Genomic DNA, 16,652 nt, shown 5'->3' with positions numbered 1-16,652 from the left:
AGCAGACAGCCGCTCCCCTCTCTAGCCAGTACTGCATACCCACGCTAAATCTTTTAGTACCCGACAGTACCCGCCTACTTTCACCCCTGGTTGACTCTAAATCATACGTGCATCATCCAATTTGTATCAAGCTTCTTATGAATGACCTTTGTTAACCTCTAAAGAGCCCAATAGCTTGAAATTGCAATTCAGCTCCACTGTGCCCCCTAGATTATTCCAACAGCTCTGTCTCCTTAATACATCAGCTGATCTGCACCAGATTTCTGTGTCGTCAGAGAGCACTGCTGAAAACATCAGTGTGTATTGCCTAGTGGATGGATGCAGGAACTGAGCGTCGACGGTGGTGAGTGTGTGGCATTGCCATGGGGACGGAGAGGCGCTGAGCTGCAAGGGCCTCCGTTGCTGCTTCCAGCTTTAATTTTGGTTGCTTCGATACATTGCATACTTTTTGCTATTTCCACCATTCAACTTTTATTCTACTCATCTTGTGATTCTAATGCCGGCTAAATCTTTTGATATTCATAACCTTCATATTTTTTCAGTTTTTTATAAATTTTTCCGTCCCATTGAAATGAATGGAAAAACAGGAACAATTGAGAATTACAATATAAAATGAATGTTGTGTTTCACAGTTGATGTTTTAGGTTCTGCCTATTAATGGCAATGAATCATCCAGTTTCAGGGCTGTCATGGAGGACACAAGACAGTGGCCATTTTGAAGTTGGACCGTTTAACAGCTTTTATGCTGTTTAAAACCTGGGAATAATTTGAGCTTTTGACATTGCTTTTTTCGTACTGCATGTGGGATGTTTTTTGTAGTCACTGTGATAAACGATGCCTCCAAACAAATGTTAATATCTCAGGAACCATAAGAGGTATGGATTTCATTCACCCACCGTTTTTATCTGAAGGAATAGGGGAACATTCCTGTCCTATTCAGATTTTAGGTTTTACATTGAGTTTTTCATACTGGATGGAATATATTACTGTAACTCAACATGCTAGTGGTAGCCTAGATACTACCATTAGTATTTATCTACGTTTAGCTTTTTATCTCATTTTACCTTATGAACTGCGGCGACCCTACAGTTTAGATTTGCGAACACTGTTCTCCACCAATTTCTAATACTGTTTGGGTGGAATTCTTTCATTGTCAAAAGCTTTTACTCCTCTTCAACAGAATGCTAGGACATGATGTTCTACCACTCTGAAGTCTCCTCTCATTGTTTTGCAGACAACATTCAAATTTATCTACCTGCAACTACAAATGACAGCCAGTCTGCTGTCCATATGTTACAGGATTGTCTTCAGCAGAGTTTCTCAACTGCCCTGCAGGGGACGTTCAGAGGACAGCACGGGGCGCTTGCGGACATTTTTACAAAAGGGGGGCGTTTGCTCGAAGGTCAAATTTACCCCTTAAATGCACAATACCAGTTTAGACTTTGAGCAACTTACTAAAACGGTATTGTGTAACATTAAAACATGCTTGGCTGCAACTGTATCGATGGCAGCTCTTCTTCTCTTCAGTGTTTGTTAGCCTCTCCTGCTACTGGTAGCTTCACCACATCAGTTCAGCGTTACACCGGCTGATGACGGTGCTGTGATTCACTTGTCTGGTGTCTGATTTTCAAATATTTTATGTTTTATTGAGGATTTTGTACATATGTTTTGGTAGTACTGTGATCATGTCAAAGTAGCAATTTATATTAAAAAGTGTTTTAATGTCTGTCTGGATGCTGCCCGCTTCCATGGAAGGACAACGGAATATCACTCTTATAAACATGTAATTACTAAAATCATGATAACTTCACTGTGTGTCCATTAGAAAAATGAACCCATTTAAATAAAGAAATCCTTCCATGGATGATACCATGATAGAGAGCGTTCATTTATAGAGTTACCATCGGTGCTGAAAGTGATTCGGTATGAAACGGTAGTACCACAGCACCTTTGAATTTTAATCATCAGAATACCGGGATTTTCCCCGTTGTTTTAAAAGGTTTACGTCAGTCTGCTTTTCTCCATCGATACTCTTCCCTATCCCTCCGCATGGGGTTAGAAAAACGACAAGCACATCGCACAAAACTCTGAAATAGGAGAACCGGGACGTAGAACGGAGCAACGAACTAGATGTGAATCAGGATCAGAGAATCCGGAGGTGAACAGTGAAAAATCAATATGAGAGGCAAATCAGGTGAAACATATTAAGCTGCGCAGCAGATGAATGACGTGGTGAAGATTACTGGTGGTGAGCGTCAATACAAACAATAAAATAAACCTAGCAACATAAAAAACTAAAGAAGACTTAACAATAAACCAAGAAACGACAATACTAATCAAAGAAAACTAAATGGGAATGAATGAAGAACAAAATGCAGGAATCCATCCATCCATCCATTTTCTGTTCACCCTTGTCCCTAATGGGGTCGGGAGGGTTGCTGGTGCCTATCTCCAGCTACGTTCCAGGCGGGAGGCGGGGTACACCCTGGACAGGTCGCCAGTCTGTCGCAGGGCAACACAAAGACATACAGGACAAACAACCATGCACACACACACACACCCCTAGGGAGAATTTAGATAGACCAATTAACCTAACAGTCATGTTTTTGGACTGTGGGAGGAAGCCAGAGTACCCGGAGAGAACCCACGCATGCACAGGGAGAACATGCAAACTCCATGCAGAAAGACCCCGGCCGGGAATCGAACCCAGGACCTTCTTGCTGCAAGGCAACAGTGCTACCAACTGCGCCACTGTGCAGCCTCAAAATGCAGGAATAAACTAAGAAATTAAATACAGAGGAATAAACTGGTATGGCAAGACCTCTCAAGCAATAATTAATACAGAGGACTATATGGCAGGAATAAACAGACACTGGTTTCAGATAAAAGGTAAAATAATATTGAAGTGCCATGGGTTTGTTGGGACCATATCTAGAACTAAGAAGAAATATATCTTACTGATGCTAGCAGTAAGAAGCTAATCACTAATTTATGTTTTTAATTATTTTTTATTTTATATATTTATTTCTTCAATATTATTTTTCATGACAGTGTTTAATATCATGAGGCTGTTCAGTGACTCCATGACACTTTCAATCTGATTCATTAGGATTTGACTAAGAACCACCTTTGTTCTTTGTCATTTCTGTCCAGTAAAACTATTAATCTATAAATCAATAGTCAGGTCTATATTTAGATATAATCCATGTTTCTGTCTCATATTTGTATGGCATTGAAAGAATCTGGATTTTTTGTGTTTCCACTGAAAGCTCTGGTTTACACAGTAAACGCCATGTGGGTGAAATTTTATGAATGATACTCTGATGTCCCATTCTCCTGAAGGCAGCACTGAGCTGCAGCACAAACTCACAGAAACATTAAAGAGAAGGAGAGTTCTGATTGGTATAATAATTGCAGTTCTATCCACATTTTAATGCGCTGTCTTTTTGCAAATAGTTTAAACTGGCATTGTTGTACATCTTTTATCTGGTCATTTTGTGAAAGATTTAACAACTGAAATTGCACAGAACAAGAATATTTTTTCCACTCTGATAAGCTGCTCATAGGCCTACCGATTTTAAGTTGAATGTTCATTGCATTTTTCGTAGACGCCTGTAAAAATAATTTCTACACAAATTGCTTTTTTGTTCTCTGGGAAATTATTTTTGATGATAAATACAAAAACAACCATAAAAATCAAAACATCAACAATAGTGATAGTAATATTAATAGTACAATAATATTCAGTGCAAAGTAACCTACAATTTCTTTGAAGGGGGGCGGTAAGGGAGCTGGATAATGGATAGGAGGGTGCTGGCCCAAAAAAGGTTGAGAAACACGGATCTACAGGATTTATAGACATTTGTTAAGAGCAAATGTTAAATAGGGAGAAAACAGAGATTTTAGTGTTTGGTCAATGCAGTTCTCTGCTTGGACGTTACAGTATTGTTGGTTCCCTGTCTTCCTTTTGTCGTCCATTCATGAAAAATCTGGGTGTGATTGTTGATCCTTTGTTTAAATTATCAAAGCCAAGAGGACCCTTGCTAAGATAAAATCTTCCTCTGCCTGTCTTTGAGATGACTATCCATGCATTCATTACATCGCGTTTAGATTATTGTAACTCTTTGTACTTAGGGTTGGACCAGAGCTCCCTGCAGCGACTGCAGAGCGTACAAAATGCTGCAGCCTGTCTGCTGACTAAAACAAGGAGGCTTGATTCCATTACTCCGGTTTTGCGCACCCTTCACTGGCTCCCTGTTGCTTTTAGGACAAAATTTAAGGTTTTATTGATTATTTTTAAGTGTTTAAACTCCATGGGCCCTTCTTACTTCAGTGAGCTCTTGCAGCCCTACACTCCACCCAGAGCCCTAAAGTCAACTGACCAGCTTTGATTGTATGTCCCTAAAACTAGGCTAAAAACTAGAGGGGACAGAGCCTTCTCTGTGGCGGCACACAGACTGTGGAACAGTCTTCCTCTGTCTGTTAAGCTTTCTCAGTCAGTTTCAGTCCAGCCTGAAAACTCATCCATTCTCCCTGACCTTCAAGATCAGTTAAAGATCTTTAAAGATCTAAAGGTAAAGGACTGAAGAGAATTGTTGCAGCTAAATTTAAAAACTGTTTGGTTTTTATTCATGCTATTAGCTTTTAGTATATCTGCCAATTTTATATTTTTCTTATTAGTTTTCCATCCATCCACCCATCCATCCATTTTCTAACACCCTTGTCCCTAGTGGGGTCAGGAGGTGCTGGTGCCTCTCCAGCTAACATTTCAGGCGAGAGGCAGGGTCACCCTGGACAGGTCGCCAGTCTGTCGCAGGGCACTTATTAGTTCTACTAAACTTAATTTTATTTTTCTACCTGTGATGTTGTTTGTTGTGAAGCACTTTGGTCAGCCGAGGCTGTTGTAAATGTGCTATATAAATAAAATTTGACTTGACTAGATATCCATAAAATAATTGTCTGTTTATTTCTATATTCATTTTGCAATCCCTTTGTAATCCATAATGTTCCTGACTATTTCTTTTACTTTATTTCTTTAAAACTCACTGTGTAATGGACTTTAAACCAAGGAGAGTCTTCATAAAAGTCGTAAAATTTACTCAATTAATTTGATCGGGTATAAAATCTTAACCCTAACCTGAAACCAGTATTTTACATCACATTTAAAAGAAACCATTGTCTTGCCAAAGGCAGAGCTATTGCTTTAATGTTTTCAGACACATTTAGCATAAGCATGAAGCAGTCAAAGAGCAGATGGTAGCTTCAGCTTGCACAGAATTAAAGTTTAAATTTAAACTTTAAAGTTTTCTCAATTATTTTTTAACACTTTTTTTCTCTTTTAGAGCTACTTGGAGCAACAAAGAGGGTTAATGTCAACATCCAGGATGCAGATGGGTGAGAACCAACAGCTCCTTTCTCCCCCTCCTGTTATAATTGCTCTCTTCTTTTTACATAGATGAATTTTCAGAGAGAAAGAAAAACTGAAAGAGAGCACATACAGTCAGTCACAGCAAAGACTCTGCCAATAGTTTTGTGGAGAACGCCAACAGAGTTAAACACTGAAAGACAGTGAATGATCTAGACAAGGATAAAGTTGTTTTCATCACTTGCTCAGCCCATGTCCCCCTTCTCCCTCTCCACACACACAAACACACGCACGCCAACACACACACACAAGAAATTATCGCAGCTGCATAGAAACCCCAGGCCAGCTGTAATGTCTATAAAGAGAAAAAACACAGAGGGAGAACATAAAAATAAAAAATTGGAATAACAGCAAATACTTCAAATTTTATTGGAGAGTCATATGAGAATTTAATAGAGAGGAAGAGCAGTCAGTTTGTCCATCAGCAGCCTGAACCTATAGCAACATAACCACAGAGATGACTCAGGAGCCACTGAGGCACTCTAACTATAAACTTGATCAAAAAGTTATAAACCTAGTCTTAGAAGATAGGAAAGGGGCGCGACGGTGGTGCAGGGGTAGAGCGTGTGACTTGTGTACGTGGCCTCAGTCCTGAACGCAGATGTCAGAGGTTCAAGTTCCGGCCCACTAACCTTTGTCTTTCCCCTGTCTCACTACACACTTTCCTGGTGATTCACTAGCAAATAAAGGCTACTAGAGCCAAAAGAAATCTTTAAAAAAATAAAAGTTGACAGGAAAGAAAATGATACATTGTATATAAATGTAGCCTTATCCTGTCATGTTGTACAAAGGGGTCAGAGGTCAGGGTTGATGAGAAGATGGATGAAGCTAAATACAGGGCAATCCTGGAAGAAAACCTGTCAGAGGTGCAGAAGACTTGAGCCACCCAGAAACTCAACAATAACCTGAAACTCACAGACGGAGTTACAGTGAAATACTATACAACGCAGCATATTGATGGTTTAGATTGGCTCTGTTAACATCCCAATGTACTCCAACCAGTCTGGCTGGGATGAAACGATTTTGCAAAGAAGTCTGGGTAAAAATTTCAGTTTCCAGACGTTGCTAGAGACTTACCTCAAAATACTCACCGCTGTAACTCTATCGAACGGTGGTTCTATGAAGTATTGATTGTTTAAATGGTATAATTAAATTTGGAGAAGACTGTATGTAGATCAGAACCAGTGATAGCACCCAGAGTCCAAATGCTAACCTGAAGCATTCAGCTCTGACAGATGAAGACGACCAGTAACAAAGGCTAACGTCAAAATGTTTAGATGCATCCACTGCTATTAGTGTGATGTAGCCTAATAACAATGGACTCAGTACAGTTAGCAGTGTACTCACTGCTAACTGGGATGTGACTCCCAGATGAAGAGAGAAAAACTGCTTACCTCTGTTCAACTTTCTGTGACCAACTCATAGGCAGATGTGCAGTGTTGCCAAGTTTTAATTTGGCTGTACTGCTTTATGTTGCTTCATCTAGATGTGTGCACATGCTTGGCTTGTAACCATGTTCTATTTTGCTCCATCAAATAACAAGAATCCTTTTATTATGTTGGTGGAAATCAGATAATTGGGCTCAGCTCCCTGTTTAATGACTGATGACTCGTTGATTTGACTCCAGGGGCTGGCTCTTAGATTCACAGGGGATCCATACACTCACACACACACGCCCACGCACGCACACACACACATGCACACAGACACATAGATGGCCTGTGTGTTCTCTCCACTCAGGATAGCAAGATTGCTTATTAATGGAAGTAGGTCACCCCTGCCCCCCTGCTCCCCCGCCCCCTGCCTGCACGCCTGCCTGCCTCACCCCTCCCATCTTCCACATAGAGCTGAAGGCGGAAGGGAGATTAATTCAGCAAAGTTCTACTCAGAGCTCATGCTGATGCGTAGACGTGAATGTTTATTTTCACTCTTAATCTGTGTCTGTTTGAAGGCTGTCTCCGCTGCACCACGCTGCTCTTAGTGGGAACAAGGAGCTGATCGCTCTGCTGTTGGAGGCTCAGGCAGCAGTGGATATCAAAGATCATAAAGGTAAAAACTCTCACAGATCCAAGGGTTCACACAAAATACACACAAAGCTTTCCACCCCCCCACCTAAAAAAATAACTAAACATAATATTTAAAATCTGAAAAAACACTAGAGTCCTGTGTGAGTTTGTTGAAAATGCAATCATTTGTTTTTGTCGTGTGTGAGAGAACAGCGACAGATTTATTTGTAGAGTAAATAATAGAAAACAGAGGATAAAAGCTTCATGGCTGCGTAACAGAGAGCCAAATGGCATCAGAGCAGGAAAATATCTCCAGCCAACATTGGTGGATTCTGACGGAAGAAAAGAGGAAATCTCAGGGCAGATGGGAGCTATAATCCCTGCAGGATGTCGGCCTCGTCTCTCTGCACTCAGTCAGTGGCGCCCCTCCTCCACTCCTCTAAATACAGAGATACACCTGGTGGGGCCTCCTCCTCTGTAATTATAATGTAGAGAAAATACCAGTAAAACTTTCTGCATTTCACAAACAAGAACTTCTTTCATGGGCACTTATATGTAAACATAATTTTTCTCCCCATAAATTCTTCATCTGGAATAATCAATACATCCTTCACAAAAATAAATCTTTATTTTATCCTAAATGGTTCAACAATAAAATTCTTCTGGTGGGTCAACTATTTAACAAAAATGAATGTTTACTCAGTTACAGTGAGTTCAAACCCAAGTATAACCTCACTGTAACTTCTACAGAGTATGATATTATGTTTGATGCTGTAACTAATGAAATATGTGAACTCTTTAAAATAATGTTGTTGATGAATATCAGGCCTTGTTGAATGTAACTGACTCCACTGTTGGTAAAGTGTGTTTTTCTTCTACTTGTAAGAATAACAGAACTATTCATGCCCTGTTTCAACAAGATATTATTTCTATACCTTCATCTGTTTTCTATTGGAATAATTTTGTCCCTGATTCACTATGGAAAAAGGTGTGGACTCATCATCAGAAACTTTTTATAAACAACAAAATGAAAGATGAAACTTGAAAACTTACATCGAATTTATCCTACTAATCAATACATGATGAAATATATTAAAACAATAGACCCCAACTGTAAGTTCTGCAAAGAGCATCCAGAAACAATTAGTCATATATTCTGGAATTGTCGTATCACAAGAAAATTTTGGAAAGAGTGTATTAACTTTATAAATTGTAATATTGCTACTAAATGTTCCCTGAGTTATGAGCATATAGTTTTGGTTTTCATGGTAAGGATACTAATGCAGACAAAAGACTGGCAATCAATCTAATTATTATATTTGGCAAATTTCATATTCACAAATGTAAATTTTCACCATCTACACCTTTTTTTTTTTACAGTTTTGGTTAAGAGAATTGAACTCTATTTATCCACTATTTCCAAGAGTATGAACAAAATAACTGTAAACACATATGAATGTTGTAGATCTCTGAATATTTTTAATTTGTCATGTCTGTAATATTTGCTCTCTATTCTTTTTGTTTTTCATACCAACATATTTACTGTTGAAAGCTGCAACCCTGGCATACTTTGTGATATATTGTGTTCTGTTTCTTTGTTTTTTATGAATGATGCTCTGCTTTCAGGTCAACAACTATTGTTATTTTTAATTAATTTAAAAATATTAAATAAAATAAATACAATAAATGAATACAATTGCTAGAAATGGGTTCATAATTTCATATTTAATGGCGCAGAAAAGGATTTTTTGTTTCTGTTAAACAACTCAAGTCTATTTTTCTTTAATTGTGCTTCTAAATCACAAATAGCCCTAAATGTTATTAATGCACACAACACTTGGTAGTATTGAAAAACTTGTTTTTATTTCCATTTATTTGACATCATTAGAAAACTTTCACTCCACACTTTCACAATCTGGAAATAAGTCAAAATGCCCAAGTAGACGTGTTCATGGTTTTGTTGCGGCCAGTCACATTTCCCAAACAGCATCACTCTTCTCATTCAGATGAACAAACAAAACAACAGTGCATGAGGTAAGAGAATAATATTTTTCATTTCAGGTTGCATTATATACGTATTACGATGTGTTATCGCGGGGGCGATTTCAGGTTAGGTGGTCCGTTGCAGAAACACTGGGTTAGAGGAACCTTTTGTTGAAATATGAAGCCGTAATTTGTTCAATGATTAATGGAGAGGCTGTTATGCTGCCATCTGTTGTGTCTTCTGAGTACTGCAGTTGTATTGTACCGTTCTGAGAAAGACAATAAATGCATGCACTTTGAAACGCCTGTTCTCTACAGGTTACGGGCCCAGAGCGTCGCAAAAAGTTCTGTAAGTGAAGTTTTTGAGTCAGATAAACGGAATTGTGGGATTCACAATGGATGATAAGATGTTTATCAACAAGCTGAGTGGACCAGAGAACTGGGCAACGTGGAAGTTTCAGATGGAGCATTTGCTAAAAGCTAAAGGACTATGGGGCATGCTAACGGAGACGGATATGCTAACTCCGGACGCTAGCGCACAAGCTCAGGCAGAATTCGAGAGACGGAGAGAAAAAGCATTTTCCATGTTAGTGCTAAATGTGAGTACACCCCAGTTGTATTTAATAACTAGAAAATTTCGGAAGAAATTTAGCCGGGGCCTGCCAAGGCGCGCCCGTCGGGCATGGGCCCGGCGTCGTCACGCCACAAATCGGCGTCGACGCTAAAGAACGCCGCAACGTAATCAGTGGCACGCGGAGAATCGCAAGAACGTTAAGCGAGGCGGACGTGCACCATTCAGTATTATAAAGTAAGTATATCAGCTAAAATCAGCAGAAACGCTAATGTTAGCGTCATTGCTTTCATCAGTATGTGGGAAATCACTAGGATATTTTCTGTAATTGATTTACTCCATTCAGTATACTAAACATTGCTAAAAAGTAAAATAAATAGCTAATAGCTTATTGAAGCTAAAATGCTAACGCTAATGAACCTTGCATTGAACTGTTTAGTAACAGTTCAATGCTCATAAACTGCAGGAAGGCAGTTCATTAGCATTTACCTAATGATTGTCACAAATATAAATTTTCAATAACGCACACACACACAACATATTACAGTTTAAAAATATATATTGACCTTATGTTAAAGATTTCTACAAACTTTTTACAGGTAAAGTTTACAATGAACCAAAATTACAACATTTAAAGAATACCATAAATTTAAGAATCTAATGTCTCTGCAATAAAAAGAAATTGCTATCTTTTTTATTTTTAAACAACACCTCATATTGTTAAATAACTGATTTTATGTATTCAAGTTTTAAATATTACATTTGAGTTTGCATGGATGTAAAATTACTGCTCAGTTTAAAAATTGCGTTGTGTTCTGTAAATAAACAAAACACAAGCAAAATCAATAAACTATATGCATATTCCAGTATACTGCGTTTTGGTTTTACATCCATTCTATTTAAATGTAGTTTGTTTGTGCTTACCAATGTTTTCTGGCCGGATGTCTGGCACCGTTTTCCCCTGGTCAGTTCGTCGATGTCTGGTTTTAGTTCTATTCTGTGGCAATCCGCAAAACGGCGTGTAGGTTTTCGTCAGTAATGCGCGATCTGTGCTTGGTCTTGTTTAAAGTCATTATTGAAAACATCTGTTCGCACAGATAAGTGCTTCCAAACGTGGACAAAACACGAGCTGCATGGAGTCGAAGCTGTGGCATCAGATCAGGGGGCAGTAGACGGTAAAAGTCCTCGATTGAAACATCACGGGACTTCGCTCTTTAGCTTGTTAGCTTGTCGATGTTTCAGTTTTATTCGCTGGGAAAATTAATGATCAGCTTGAGGTGACTCTGCTGCACTCTAGTGGCGAGAAGCCGTAGTGTTGGTTGGTAAGAATCGGAAGGCATTATGGGATATGTAGGTTGTAGTCAATTCGTGCTCAAAACCTATTTTAAGTCAATCAATGGGGCTGTAAAACGGTGGTAGGGGGGAGAGGGCGACATAAAATGACGTAGCCGGCCACATGTGGCCCGCGGGCCTTGCTAAACTACGCTCTTTAGCTCGTTAGCTTGTCGATGTTTCAGTTTTATTCGCTGGGAAAATTATTCTTTGTCTGCTTTGAAGATAAGCAGACAAATAATAAAAAACAAGTTTTGATATTAACTCTCAACTTCATTCACAAAACTTTTTCGTTATTTATTACGCAACGAACATGCATTTCACATAAGAACAAAACAATGAGGTGACGTTGCCTGTCCTTGAACACAACGCTGATCCCTCTTCACCCTGTCAATAACTCACACACATCCTCATTGTGTTGTGTTCTGTAAATAAACAAAACACAAGCAAAATCAATAAACTATATGCATATTCCAGTATACTGAGTTTTGGTTTTACATTCATTCTATTTAAATGTAGTTTGTTTGTGCTTACCAATGTTTTCTGGCCGGATGTCAGGCACCGTTTTCCCCTGGTCAGTTTGTCGATGTCTGGTTTTAGTTCTATTCTGTGGCAATCCGCAAAACGGCGTGTAGGTTTTCGTCAGTAATGCGCGATCTGTGCTTGGTCTTGTTTAAAGTCATTATTGAAAACATCTCTTCGCACAGATAGGTGCTTCCAAACGTGGACAAAACACGAGCTGCATGGAGTCGAAGCTGTGGCATCAAATCAGGGGGCAGTAGACGGTAAAAGTAAAAGTCCTCGATTGAAACATCACGGAACTTCGCTCTTTAGCTTCTTAGCTTGTCGATGTTTCAGTTTTATTCGCTGGGAAAATTAATAATCAGCTTGAGGTGACTCTGCTGCACTCTAGTGGCGAGAAGCCGTAATGTTGGTTGGTAAGAATCGGAAGGCATTATGGGATATGTAGTTTGTAGTCAATTCGTGCTCAAAACCTATTTTAAGTCAATCAATGGGGCTGTAAAACGGTGGTAGGGGGGAGAGGGCCACATAAAATGACGTAGCGGGCCACATGTGGCCCGCGGGCCTTGAGTTTGACACATGTGCAATAGAGGATCTATCTGCTGCTCATGCAAAACAGTCTATTTTAATCCCATGTGTAATAGTCATTGGGTTAAATCAGTTATATAATGCTGAAAACGCAAGTAGTTGATGTAAAAATATTCAAGGCTTTTATTTTGAAATTTTCAGTATGCTTCATTTCAAAGGGCCAAACTAATACCATGTGTAACAGTGCTTTGGATGAAAAAGTCAAATAAAGCCAAAAAGAGCAATTACATGATGTAAAAATATTCAAGGCTTTTATTTTGAAATTTTCAGTATGCTTCATTTTAAAGTTCTGAACTAATACCATGTGTAAGAGTGCTTTGGATGAAAAAGTCAAATAAAGCCAAAAAGAGCAATTACGTCATGTAAAAATTTTCAAGGCTTTTATTTTGAAATTATTATTATGCTCCATTTTAAAGTTCCGAACTAATCCCATGTGTAACAGTGCTTTGGATGAAAAAGTCATACAAAGCCAAAAACAGCAATTACATGATGTAAAAATATTCAAGGCTTTTATTTTGAAATTATTATTATGCTCCATTTTAAAGTTCCAAACTAATACCATGTGTAACAGTTCCTGAGTTAAATCAGTTATATACAGCCCATAGCAGCAAATAGTTCTAAAGGCCAGTTCAGTCCTGATCTGTTTCAACTGAGGGTTCCACTATAGATAGAACTACAATGATGCGTATCTGTAGTCCAAACCAGCAGCCAATAGCCTCTTGAGATCCGTTGCTATGGCAAATAATGGTCTCAGCAGGGTGTGAGCTCTGAGCTCTGAGCTGTCAAACACACAATTGTGTGTTTGAGCAAACACGTTTTACTGACAAAAAGCATTGGAAACAAATCCTTCCTGGTCGGGAACCGTAATACATATTCGAAAAGCGTTTTAAGCGTATGACAGTTCAATGTGTCTTCTGCGATAGTCCCGAGATTCATATCTGTACCTCACTCAGAACATTTACAGCGATGAGAGAAAGAAATGTTGTGCCCAGATCTGAAATTCTATTCAAATACATGGGAGAGAGCCTCAGACAGCCTCAGAAAATCCTGTCGCATGACTTTGCTCTGAAGCACCGTGACAGAAAACCGTACGATCTAGATAAATTTCGAAAAGATTTTACCGGAGCAGACAGGCGTATCAATGTCAGGACCGATTTTGATACTAATCGTGCGATATTTGTGGGCGTGATGGCGATTTCAAAAATGATTTGGGTTGAAAAAGTTGTCTTGATCTCTCACTCTAATCAGCGAGAAAAGCACTCTAACTTTAGAAAAAATGAGAAACTTTGGGTCGCTTAGAGGCAAATTGTGGACAAACCGTAACTGTTATCGACGAGCCGTCTTCACTTTCGAAGAGATCACAGACGTATCTACAAAATGAAATTTGAATGGCATTTCTACGTGAATTAGTGACGACACAGAAAATCCTCAAAAATAGGGTATTTCCAGGATTTTTCCCATTGACTTATAATGGGGTTTTTTTCGTAGTTTTTTGCGAATTATGTCGCCACGTTAAGCCCAAATCCCACCAAAAGTAATAGCAACAATGGCGTGAATTTTCTGCACGTTTTGATACCTCATTTGTAGGTGTGCACCCAGCGGTATGAGCCGCATTAACGGTTACGGAAGAAAAATAAAGAACTATAACTAGAAAAACAAAATTTCGGAAGAAATTTAGCCGGGGCCTGCCAAGGCGCGCCCGTCGGGCTTGGGCCCGGCGTCGTCGCGCCACAAATCGGCGTCGACGCCAAAGAACGCCGCGACGTAACCAGTGGCACGCGGAGAACCGCAAGAACGTTAAGCGAGGCGGACGTGCACCATTCAGTACGATTTAAAATGTTGTCAAGGCTTTTATTTTGGAAGTTTTGTTAAACTTCATTTCAAAGGGCCAAACTAATCCCATGCGTAATAGTCCTTGGGTTAAAATAGTTATATAATGCTCAAAACACAAGTAGCTGATGTAAAAATATTCAAGGCTTTTATTTTGAAATTTTCAGTATGCTCCATTTTAAAGTTCCGAACTAATCCCATGTGTAACAGTGCTTTGGATGAAAAAGTCATATACGGCCAAAAAAAGCAATTACGTCATGTAAAATATTCAAGGCTTTTATTTTGAAATTTTCAGTATGCTTCATTTTAAAGTTCCAAACTAATCCCATGTGTAACAGTGCTTTGGATGAAAAAGTCACATAAAGCCACAAACAGCAATTACGTCATGTAAAAATATTCAAGGCTTTTATTTTAAAATTTTCAGTATGCTTCATTTCAAAGGGCCAAACTAATCCCATGTGTAACAGTGCTTTGGATGAAAAAGTCAAATAAAGCCAAAAAGAGCAATTACATGATGTAAAAATATTCAAGGCTTTTATTTTGAAATTATTATTATGCTCCATTTTAAAGTTCCAAACTAATACCATGTGTAACAGTGCTTTGGATGAAAAAGTCAAATAAAGCCAAAAAGAGCAATTACATGATGTAAAAATATTCAAGGCTTTTATTTTGAAATTTTCAGTATGCTTCATTTTAAAGTTCCAAACTAATCCCATGTGTAACAGTGCTTTGGATGAAAAAGTCATATAAAGCCAAAAAGAGCAATTACATGATGTAAAAATATTCAAGGCTTTTATTTTGAAATTTTCAGTATGCTTCATTTTAAAGTTCTGAACTAATACCATGTGTAACAGTGCTTTGGATGAAAAAGTCAAATAAAGCCAAAAAGAGCAATTATGTCATGTAAAAATATTCAAGGCTTTTATTTTGAAATTTTTGTTAAGCCTCATTTTAAAGGGCCAAACTAATACCATGTGTAACAGTGCTTTGGATGAAAAAGTCAAATAAAGCCAAAAAAGAGCAATTACGTCATGTAAAAATATTCAGGGCTTTTATTGTGAAATTTTCAATATGCTTAATTTTAAAGTGTAAAACTAATCCCATGTGTAACAGTTACTGAGTTAAATCAGTTATATACAGCCCAAAGCAGCAATTAGTTGTAAAGGCCAGTTCAGTCCTGATCTGTTTCAACTGAGTATTCCACTATAGATAGAACTACAGCGATGCGTATTCGTAGTCCTAACCAGCAGCCAATAGCCTCTTGAGTTCCGTTGCTATGGTAAATAATGGTCTCAGCAGGTGTGAGCTCTGAGCTCTGAGCTCTCAAACACACAAGTGTGTTTGAGCAAACACACTTTACTGAAAAAAAGCATTGGAAACAAATCCTTCTTGTTCGGGAACCGTAATACATATTCGAAAAGCGTTTTAAGCGTATGACAGTTCAATGTGTCTTCTGCGATAGTCCCGAGATTCATATCTGTACCTCACTCAGAGCATTTACAGTGATGAGAGAAAGAAATGTTGTGCCCAGATATGAACCGAGATGGGCTGTCACTCTAATTTGAAGAAAAATGAGAAACTTTGGGTCGCTTAGAGGCAAATTGTGGACAAACCGTAACTGGTATCGACGAGCCGTCTTCACTTTCGAAGAGATCACAGACGTATCTACAAAATGACATTTGAATGGCATTTCTAGGTGAATTTGTGACGACACAGAAAATCCTCAAAAATAGGGTATTTCTAGGATTTTTCCCATTGACTTATAATGGGGTTTTTTTCGTAGTTTTTTGCGAATTATGTCGCCACGTTAAGCCCAAATCCCACCAGAAGTAATAGCTGGAATGGCGTGAATTTTCTGCAGGTTTTGATACCTCATTTGTAGGTGTGCACCAAGCGGTATGAGCCGCATTAACGGTTACGGAAGAAAAATAAAGAAGAACTAGAAAATTTCGGAAGAAATTTAGCCGGGGCCTGCCAAGGCGCGCCCGTCGGGCATGGGCCCGGCGTCGTCACGCTACAAATCGGCGTCGACGCTAAAGAACGCCGCGACGTAATCAGTGGCACGCGGAGAATCGCAAGAACGTTAAGCGAGGCGGACGTGCACCGTTCAGTATTATAAAGTAAGTATATCAGCTAAAATCAGCAGAAACGCTAATGTTAGCGTCATTGCTTTCATCAGTATGTGGGAAATCACTAGGATATTTTCTGTAATTGATTTACTCCATTCAGTATACTAAACATTGCTAAAAAGTAAAATAAATAGCTAATAGCTTATTGAAGCTAAAATGCTAACGCTAATGAACCTTGCATTGAACTGTTTAGTAACAGTTCAATCCTCATAAACTGCAGGAAGGCAGTTCATTAGCATTTACCTAATGATTGTCACAAATATAAA

The 16,652-nt window shown here is 38.7% G+C and overlaps 1 protein-coding gene across 1 annotated transcript in view; it reads left to right on the top strand.

Moving 5' to 3' along the window:
* The window catches only part of LOC116719521 (caskin-1), a 118,291-nt gene that overhangs the window by 28,157 nt on the left and 73,482 nt on the right, over positions 1 to 16,652 (top strand). The window contains 2 exon segments of the mRNA XM_032562059.1: positions 5,343 to 5,394; positions 7,377 to 7,474. Coding sequence (XP_032417950.1) covers positions 5,343 to 5,394; positions 7,377 to 7,474 — 150 coding nt within the window.

The sequence above is a fragment of the Xiphophorus hellerii genome, chromosome 5, assembly GCF_003331165.1.
Source record: "Xiphophorus hellerii strain 12219 chromosome 5, Xiphophorus_hellerii-4.1, whole genome shotgun sequence".
Classification (NCBI taxonomy): Eukaryota; Metazoa; Chordata; class Actinopteri; order Cyprinodontiformes; family Poeciliidae; genus Xiphophorus; species Xiphophorus hellerii.
The sequence above is the reverse complement of the archived record's forward strand: the minus strand, read 5'-3'. Positions and strand labels throughout refer to the sequence as shown.